The following is a 9,189-nucleotide window of genomic DNA, read 5'->3' as shown; positions in this document are numbered from 1 at the left end:
GATGTATTGTTACATCTTCCACTTCAATTTGGAGGAAGAGAGGCTCAATTACCCAGAAAATACAGTCAATTAAAGGCTGCTGATTGGACACGAGGCCGGATCATCGATCTTGTACTTTCCAATATCGCTGCAGACACCTCATTTTCCCTCCCTATTAACTGAAAATACGCCTGGCATTACGGCAACCCGCAGCCCATTTACCTGTCGCAAGCAATCTCTTGGCCCAACTCGAAGTAACCGCGGGATTTGCCGGGATTTGGCACCGGGAGCTTCCGGGCCGCGGAAGGAGCTGCGCAGGGGCGGGGCGGGGAGTGGAGAGGATGTGCGGGGCGTGGAGACCTCAGCACGAGGCGGTGCTGGGGAGGGCAGGCGGCACTGTGGGCAGAAAGGTTTGCTCTGGGCCCCAAAGGAGGGTGAAGGCCAATTGAGGGGCCCACACCTGCCCATGGATCCACCCACGGAGGACCCAGCCTGCTGGAGCTGGACTTCAGAGGCAGCCACGTGGCTCTTCTGTGCTGACAGAGGATGGGAGTGAGGTGGCTGCGGAGACTGGCCCTGACAGCCCAGAAATCCATCCTTGGAGATGACTGCCAGTTTGAGGGTGGTGCCGACCCTTCCATCCCAAAACCTCCTCCCTCATCTCCCTGACCCCTAATGATCAGACCCAGTTCCACCCCCACTACCTCGTTCATCTCTACTTGGTTGGCCAAGGGGCCAGGAAACTACAGCTCAGAGTCGCCTTTCCTCAAAGGGTTGGAGCAAGTGGAGACGGGAGCATCGCAGGGGGGAGCACCAAGAGGGGTCAGTGCTCTGTTTAGCCCCGGAGGCTCCCACCAAGCGCAGAACTAAGGAGACCCGCGCCTGGGGCAGTTGGGAGCCTGCCTTCTCCACCTCTGTGCCATGCCCCTGAGGAGCCTGCCAGTCCCAGCAGAGATTTGAGGGACTCTGTCTGGGGGGTCCATCTCTTGGTTCCTTCCCTGCCCAAGCCTCAGGTGGCTGAGCTAGCAATTCAAAAGGAGTCAAGCTCCTGCCTGCTGCCAAAAAATTAAAATGCTAAAGTGAGAATCATGTCCAGCTTTTATTGCAATGTGGTCAACAAATTGTAACAGCAAATTCTTTGGGCTTCAAAGGAAAACCAAACCAAATGAACCACTGCCTCCCAGCCAGAGCGAAGCTTGCATTGGGGGGTACAGGGTCTCCTGTCCCTCACTCTGGCTGCAAGAATGAGTGTGGGAGTGAGAGTTTGGGGGTGGCTCCAAGCAGACCCTGGTGAAGGGGAAAGACAAGTGCCCTCGAATGGGCAGAAGCTCCCACTAGTATCTGAAAGCCAGGCTCCAGTGGCAGCTTGGGAGGAGAATGAGAGGGAGAGTGATGTGAGATGCCAAATACAAAGGGAAGGCCGGAACGCTCCTGGTGCAGGCCAAGGCTGGAAACCACCTCTGATTCGCCTGCAGATACTGAGGGAGGGGATGAGGCCCGCTCCCTACGCTCTTCCCTGGGCGCCTTGTTAACAGCTCAGCTCTGGCTGGCTGCATGGTGATCATTATTATACATTCAACATTCACAAACCCTCCTCACACACACATCACTTACTAAGCAGAATGTGTAGGGCCAAGGGGTCCTGGGGGGTCTGCAGCCTCCCTACCAACCTTAGAACAAAATGTGTGTGTGTGGGGGGGTGGAGATGGAGAAGCGAGGAGGAAAGAGATCAGGTGCTAGTAAATGGCAGAACCAGAAGGTGTCGTGTAAGTGAGGCTCCAGGAAGGCCAGCGAGTCCCCAGGTGCCGTGGAGGCCCAGGATTCCCCGTGGCAGCACATCATCTCTCTCACTCCCCCTCGATGGCTGGTGCATTGCCATCCACAGCCCTTCCCGCCCCGGGAAAGCTGGCCAAGAGTAGTCTCTACCTGCACTGCGCACACAGCATTTTGTAGAGAGACAGCAATTCCCCTTTCAGTGCTTGGGCTTGACTTTGGGGGGGGGGAGGGGGAGAGGGGAAAGGGGTACCCCGGGTGAAGAAGGGCCTGTGGGGGGGGCTGGGGGCTGGGGGGCTGGATATTCGTTGCTCTTGCTGCTAAGTTTGTTTAGCTTTGGAGCCAAGGCCTCCACCCGGGTTAGGAGCAGGGGGTCCGATGACGAGGGGCCCAGAGGGGCGCCCCAGAGGCAGGTCCTCGGCCTCTGCCTGCCAGTCCCACCCCTGCTGCCCCAACGGGCCGGCCGAGGCCGCTTCCGGGAGTTCCTCCACGAGGCCGAGTCCTGGTGGTGTTTTTCTGGCCCCTTCTTTCCCCTCGGCGCCCAGGGGGCGGGGAGAGGTGCTGGCTGAGTCCCCGGCCCCCCCACGGGGCGTCCTGGAGCCGGCAGCCCGCGGGCAGCCCCTTATCTGGTTAGGGGCACCTCCTCTCTCTGGTCCAGCGCCACGGAGGAGGCTTTGCTGAGCACGGAGGGCGCGAAGGTGAGGAAGGAGTCCGAGCGGGACGTGGAGGCACAGGTGAAGTCCGAGGCGGCGGCGGCGCGGGGCGCCAGCCCGTTGGCGGGGCCGCTGTGGCAGGCGAGGCAGGAGCAGGGCCCGGCGGCCGAGGCGCCCAGGCCGTGCGCGGGCCCGGGGTAGAGCGGCGGGTGGCGGAAGGCGCACAGCAGTTCGGGCCGCGGGTAGGGCTGCGACAGGACGCGGAACGTGTCGAGGGGGCGCAGCGGGCCGCTGAAGGGCGAGGCGGCCGAGGCGGAGGCGCCCAGGCCCACGGGCGAGTAGTAGGGCAGGGGCAGGTGCGACGGGAAGGGGTAGGGCAGGCCGCCCGCGGCTGCCGCGTGGCTCATCATGTACGTGTAGAAGGCGGGGTCGGCCGGGTGCGGCCACGTCATGGCCAGCCGCTGCCGCTTGTCCTTCATGCGCCGGTTCTGGAACCACACCTGCGGGGGGAGAGGCGCAGGCTGGGCCCGGAGGCCTGCCCCCTGCAGGGGACGACGCCGATCCCCCCACCGCCACCTGGAGCTGGAACCCCCCAGGAGGGGCTCAGAGAGACCCCAGGGTCCGCCCTGCCTCCCGGCGCCAGTTTGGTAGTGGGGGACCAGGGACTCCACGGGTCTGAGGGGGCACAAACAGCCCCCTCCAATCGCTCTCCCTTGGGACACTCCCTTGTCACGTCGCAGCACCCATCCCTGCTGTTTATTCCGCTCGGAAGGGACAGAGCTGACCTCCTGCCGCGGTGGCTGCCTGAGGACTGTCGGGAGGTACAGCGGCCACACCTGCCTGCACCCCCAGCCCAGCCGCCACGTGGGCGGGAGCCCACAGACCCCGATGCCGGGCCCCGCACACGTTAGGGACCGGGCAGTGGTATTTGCTCCCTGCAGAGTGGGCGCGCCCCTCTTCCCGGGCCCCGGAGCGCATACCTTGATGGTGGTTTCTGGCAGGTTCAGGGCGGCAGCCAGCTCGCATCTGCGCGGCCTGGACACGTAGTTCTCCCGGTAGAATTCCTTCTCCAGCCGCGCAATCTGCTCCCGGGTGAAGGCGGTGCGGTACCGGCGCATCTGGTCACTGGCGCTGCAGGCCAGGCTGCCCTGCGAGCCCCCGCCAGTGCTCTTGGGGGCCTCGCTGCCGCCGTGGGGACTGCCGGTCAGCGCCTCCGAGCCTGGCCCTGCAGGGAGCCCAGAGCCAAGAGCACAACACAACACAACAGACAAAAAGGCTGCTGATGTGGGGCTGTGGATTCGGGGTGCATAGGGGCCCCCCTCCAGTAACTGCTTCTGCTGGGGTGCTGGGGACTTCAAGAACCAGAAAGGGCTCACCATGCAGAGGAGCACATAGCGGCCTAGGCCTGGATGGCCTGCGGGTATAAGCCCAGACCCCTTCCCTCCCGCCCCAGACACCTGCCCCAGGGCACAGGGGAGATGCAGCCGTCTGAGCTCGCAGCTGGCCGTTGCCAGGAGTGGGCAAGCTGTGGTATCTGACGAGCAAACGGACTGTGATGCATCATCCACTGGAGCGCTGTGAACTCTGGTCTTGGTGCATTGTGGGATGCTGGCATGACTGTTTTCTTGCTTTGTGTGGAGGCATGTGTTGCAAGGTGGCATGGAGTGTGCTTCGGTACCCTGTTACCTTAGAATGTCTGAGTGGAGGAGCTGTTCTAAGGCCGCGCTGCGTAGGGAGTCTGGGTGGAGGTGGGAATGGGGAGTGTGAGTGCTCAACAAGGAGTTGGCTGCCAAGGCCGGGGTGGTTTTCCCTCCATAGCTGGCTCTTCCCGCCACCGCAGCAGCTTTGTGGGGGAGTCTGCTGGTGGGCCTCTAGCTGTCCACCCTCTCGGGAGACTCCCCTCCTGGCGGTTCACCACACACACACACACACACACACACACACTCGCCCCTGGTCAGGGAGGGGGTCTCCAATTCAAGTGACAGCCCCCTCCTTTGGGCCTAATCCAGCGAAGGGTGGGGCTCCTGCCCCCTACAGCTCCTTTTCCTTTGGGTGGAGAAGTGGGACTGGGAAGCAAAGGGGGAGGGGGCGGGCCAGAGCTCTGCCTTTTCAAATGCAACCGGAGACCAAAGGCAATTAGATCATTGGGACCATTTCCGACCTGGCGCCACCGAGCCAGGGAAGTGACAAGGTAATTTGGACCTCTGACCGACGTGCAAACTGGTCGAAGGGCCTCAGCACCCAGGCGGCCCGGCTCAGCCTCGATTTTACAGTTTTTTATGGACTCCCCGCTTCCGCGCCTGGATGCGCCTTACACCCCGCCAGCCACAAACTGCCGGGACCCGCGTTTGATCTCACTCACGCCTGGGGAAGGTATCTCCCAGAGGCAGTTGAAGCAGAACCACAAAACTCTGGGGGGTTGGGGTGCATTTTAAATCCCCCTCAAGCCCAGGGCTTTCGTCTCACCCCACCACCACCACCCAAGCCTAGCTGTCACCCTCAGTCCCGCCTATGTCAGAGCGCAGAAGGAGACCCCACGAGGGCGCAGACAGCAGGGGCGAACTGCTCAAGTGGGCCCCCGGCCACCCTGCCCGGGAGAAGGGAGTCACCCTTCCCTCCAGAACTGAAGTGGAAGGTGGGCGCGGTGGGAGGCCCGAAAGGGGGCGGTGGCTACCTTTGCTGTGCTGGTACTCCGCGTTGCCCGTGGCGCAGTCCGGGGTGCAGCTCACCTCGATTTCTTCATAGAAATCCGATTCCGTGTCCGAGCTGCTGGGTTGCCCCTGGCCCGAGATGCTGTCGGCGGCCGAGGGGGCCGGTGGTCCGGGGCCGAGCGCAGCTGCCCCGGCTGCCCGCGGCTCGGTGCCCGGCCCCGCCGCGCTTCCTGCTAGTCCGTCCACCGGCTCCTCCTCCAGGCTCCCCCGCGAGGCCGCGGGACCGGCCCGAGGGCTCAGGCAGCCACGGGGCACCATCTTCTCGGGCGGCTCCGGCAGCGTGCTGCCCACGGCTTCGGACAAATTGGAGACCCTCTTGCCAACCAGAGTGCCAAGCTGTCCCCCATCCAAAAACATCACCATGTCCTTTCGGCTCTCCATCCCAGAGACCTCCGGAGGGAGGAGGGGGGAAGCCCCAAGTGAGCTCCTAGCCCCCCCCCGGCTCCCTGGGTCCCCAGAGGTCCGACAGATCTTGGCCACGGGAGGGAGAAAGAGAAGCCAGGCGACGGGCTGGGCGCGGAGCGGCCGGAGCGCGAGGTGGCCGGTGGCGGCGGTGGCGGCGGTGGGGAGCTGGGGTCACCTTGTGATGCGCCCGCTCCTCTGCGCCGCACCGCCTCTGGGAGGAAGCCCCATTGCCCTCTTCTTCTAAGCTGTCATCCTCCTGCTGCAATCGTCATTACAGTACCGCTGGTGACGCCACTCGGCGAGCGCAAGTGGATAAATAGAAACGTCTGCCACGGCGGAGATGAAAGGAGACCCGCAGCTAATGGCTCGGCAGTGATGCGCCAGGTGTGGGCCTCGCTCGAATGGGGAGGAGAGTGTGAAAGCAGAGAGACGCGCACACTGAGCGCGGGAGACACCAGGCAGAGGATGCAAATGCGATTCCGCAGGAAGAAAGCCGAGCTGCGTGCGCGCCGCGAGTACCGCAGGGGCTGCGGGCTCGGTAATTGAATACGCGTTTGGGGTTTTTTATTGTTGCTTCGGCTTTGGTTTTCTTAGCTTGGTGCCTTGATCTGACACAGATAAGAGAACCCATAACCCTGTTTTAGGGGTCTGAAGGCCGAGTCACAAGGCTCGCTGTTCCGGGCATTATTACAACCGCCTGTCCCTGGCCAGCTAACCTCAAACGGCTCCAGAGTCTCTGTACAAGCTACCGAACAACACAGTCCGCCCCTCCCCGAGCTGTCTGGAGAGCTTGAACCTGGGGTGTCCTCTCCTCTCTTCCTCCTCCCATCCCTACCCAGCTATCTCCCTCCTCCTGGGAACAACCGTTGCTATTTTTCTTCCCCACGGGGCTGGAGATAAATGTCTTAAATTTTTTCTTTAAAGACCCGCCTTGGCTGCTGACTCATAGTGTTTGCTTTTTTTTTTATTTCCCCTCCCCTTCTAGGTAGCCTGAGGTTTCTACTGCCCGGCTTGACCTCCAGGCTCGCTCGTAGAAGAAATCGCTCTCCCACTTGCTGGGGCCTCGACTGCACCTCAGGTATGTAGGGTGGGGAGCGGTTCTGAGAGTGGCCTCTTCTCGCCCATAGTTTAAGGTATTCATTCAGAGTCAACGAATTCCCCCCAAAACAGGTTTTTCAAGGGAAGAAGCGCCCACTAATGCGGCCCCTCCAGTGGCCGTGCCAGAGGCCCTGCTGCCGGAAAGTACGGCTCTCACCAGAGCCTTGGGGCAGGGGCGCAGCGAGCGTGGGCGGCAGTATTGGGGTTTGCAGAGGTTCCACTCACAGGGTTCCCCCCACCCCTGCCTTTGGTCCTGAAAGAGACGCCACCAAAAATGCCCAGAAAGAGCAAGTGACTAGTGACTGGGTGGTCTTGTGAGTCTTTGAGGACAGGAGGGGACCCCCACGCAGAGCTGGGGCGGGGCGTGTTGCACTTGGTGAGTTAAATGGAATCGAATGGTGCCTTTAGGAGTAGCCCCCACAGGTTCCCCGCCAGGTCTTCCGGGGAAGGGGAGCCAGAACCTTTAGGAAACAGCGCCAACTCGGAGCAAGCTGCCAGGCCAGGCAGGTGGGGGCGGGAGGCAGGCCTCCCGGGAACTGCGGCCCCACAGCTCTCCTCCCCTCACTCCTCAGCCCTCCTAGCGCTAACCCACTGAGGCTGCCCCTCTCCACACCCGATTCAAAGCCCCAGTCCTGGGATTCTAAAGAAAGGTCCCTCGGTCGAGATCTTGTCTTTCTATCTCCTGCTTTCTCCTCCTCCTCCTCCTTTTTCTTTTTCTCTGCTCTTCCCCGCTCTCCCTGCCTCAGTCTTCCTACCTGTGGGCTAGTGGGGGAGGTGGAAGAAGCAGGGGCTCAAGGAGAGGAACGCTCCCCTCTGGCTCCCACTTCCCACTTCTCCCCTTATTCATAGATGCCGGTTAACGGGGGAAGGGATTTGGGTGGTAGTGTCCGCATAGACCTCTCCACGCCCTGGGACTCCCAAGGCTGCCATCTGCTGAGCCCTCCAGCCCCCAGATCCTGGGGATGTTTACAAGGTGAGAGGAGTGGCTGGGAGTGGAGGGGATCAGCTCCCAGAGCCTTTTGCTGCGGTGGTTTTTTGAGGATCTGTCCGCCCTTCCCTTCCCAGCCAGCCGCCAGCGCCTGGGGACCATCTGCTTGCCCTCGCCCCTTCCTGTGTCACAGTCAGGCCCCAGCATCTGTGTGGGAGGGTGCGTTGCCCACCCTGGGTGGGGCCCTCCCTAGGCTGGGCCTGGGTCGCCCACCCTCTCCTTCCCCCAGGGCCCTCCCCCTTCTCGCAGAGCCCCCCCCCCACCCCCAGCTCACCCAGGTGGGGCCTCCTCAGAAGGATCAGGCTCCTCCCGCCCGCTTTGCATTCAGGGGAACGCTGAGCGTTTGATCCTCTGCTGGGGCCTTCTTGCTGATGAAAGCGGCGGGATTGAGAGATCAAGAGGTGTCATTGGCATCTTCTCGGTCAGCCCCACTGAGGGGGCTTCCCGGCTGCTGAGAGGAAGGAGGCTCCAGGCCAGACACAGCCTCTCTGGGGAGGGGGCTGCCTCCTCCCGGCTGGGATGTGAAGCTTCAAGGACCAGCCCCACTTCCATCCCACCCCTCCCCACTCCAGCTTCAGTTTCCCGGGTTCTTAGGGCCTATTGCAAGCCCGCAAAGGAGGGAAAATTTAACCAAAAGTCACTTCCCACAGCATCCTGTCATCAACAACAGATGAAGAGAGATGGGGTTTGTAGCTCGAGGAAAAGAAAATTGGGGGCAGGGGAGGGGGGGAGAGACTAGATGAAAACACTTTCTGAGGACTTTTTTTTTTTGGCTTAGGGGTATTTTAATAGCGTGGTTATCACTGAATTGAAGGCTTTTCCCAACACGGATCACGAAGGAGGGTAAATGCACAGAGGGAGCCTGGCAGACAGCCGCCAGATCTGGGCAGCCCCATGGAATTGGAGAGGGGGTGATACAGCAGCCGGAGCCGGGGCTGGCCCAGCCCCCAACGCTTCTCACCTCCCTGGGCTGGGAGGACCCCTGCCCGCGACACTGGCCTGCTGTCCCCTCCCCACTGGGTGACAGCGTAGGTCCTGGCGGCTCCTCTGGGATTGAAATTCTCGGGACTTCAAAAGCCCGCGGCTCTGCTTCTTCCGGGGCTGGGCCGGGCGGGGGAGGGGTGGGGACCCCGGGAGGCGACGCGGAGATAAGGTGCTGATGATGAGTTAAATGGAATCGAAAGCCGGGCCTGGGCCACCACAAGCGCCGATCCCATCCGCTGGAGTCGCTTCGCTTCCCAGGAAAACCGGGCTCCGGAGAGCAGGCAGGGGGTGGGGAGTGATGCCTCCGGGGCCTGCAGACCCCGCAGCGCGACGGGTCGGTGCCCCAGAACCTTCTCCAGCCAAATGCGGGGCCTCCCAGAGGCCATCGCCAGTCCCAGCCGAACGGAAGGGGCGAGGAGACCAGGCACAAGGGCACGGGGCTCCAGGAGCCGGCCTGGCTGCTTCCGTGCCAGCAAAAGTTTGATGAGAAAAATTTTGGTTTTGCTCTTCACTTCGGTAAAATGCCAGAACAAAGAGAGCTTCCCTTTAAGCAGCAAGCATCGCCCAGCTGTGGATCCTTGGGCCCTGGTCATCTTTC

At 62.0% G+C, this 9,189-nt stretch overlaps 1 protein-coding gene across 1 annotated transcript; it reads right to left on the bottom strand.

The window, feature by feature from the left end:
* Nucleotides 1-2,374: 2,374 nt before the first annotated feature.
* Nucleotides 2,375-5,497, bottom strand: EVX1 (even-skipped homeobox 1). Its single transcript, XM_070425172.1, has 3 exons — nt 5,080-5,497; nt 3,386-3,630; nt 2,375-2,905 (listed from the first exon to the last, which is right to left on the bottom strand). The coding sequence occupies exons 1-3, from the start codon at nt 5,495-5,497 to the stop codon at nt 2,375-2,377; spliced, it is 1,194 nt and encodes a 397-aa protein (XP_070281273.1).
* Between the last annotated feature and the right edge of the window lie 3,692 nt (nt 5,498-9,189).

Source organism: Myotis yumanensis, unplaced genomic scaffold (genome assembly GCF_028538775.1).
Source record: "Myotis yumanensis isolate MYYU_CA2020_CCGP unplaced genomic scaffold, mMyoYum1.0.hap1 SCAF_9, whole genome shotgun sequence".
NCBI classification, from domain to species: Eukaryota; Metazoa; Chordata; class Mammalia; order Chiroptera; family Vespertilionidae; genus Myotis; species Myotis yumanensis.
This window is presented reverse-complemented; position numbering and strand designations above follow the sequence as displayed.

Bases quoted from the DNA above. Each gene is read 5' to 3' on its own strand.
- EVX1 (XM_070425172.1), bottom strand. From the start codon at position 5,497: ATGGAGAGCCGAAAGGACATGGTGATGTTTTTGGATGGGGGACAGCTT. The intron at 3,631-5,079 runs GTAGCCACCGCC...GGCTCCCTGCAG, and splicing joins GGAGTACCAGCACAGCAAAG to GGCCAGGCTCGGAGGCGCTG. The intron at 2,906-3,385 runs GTATGCGCTCCG...CTCCCCCCGCAG, and splicing joins TGCCAGAAACCACCATCAAG to GTGTGGTTCCAGAACCGGCG.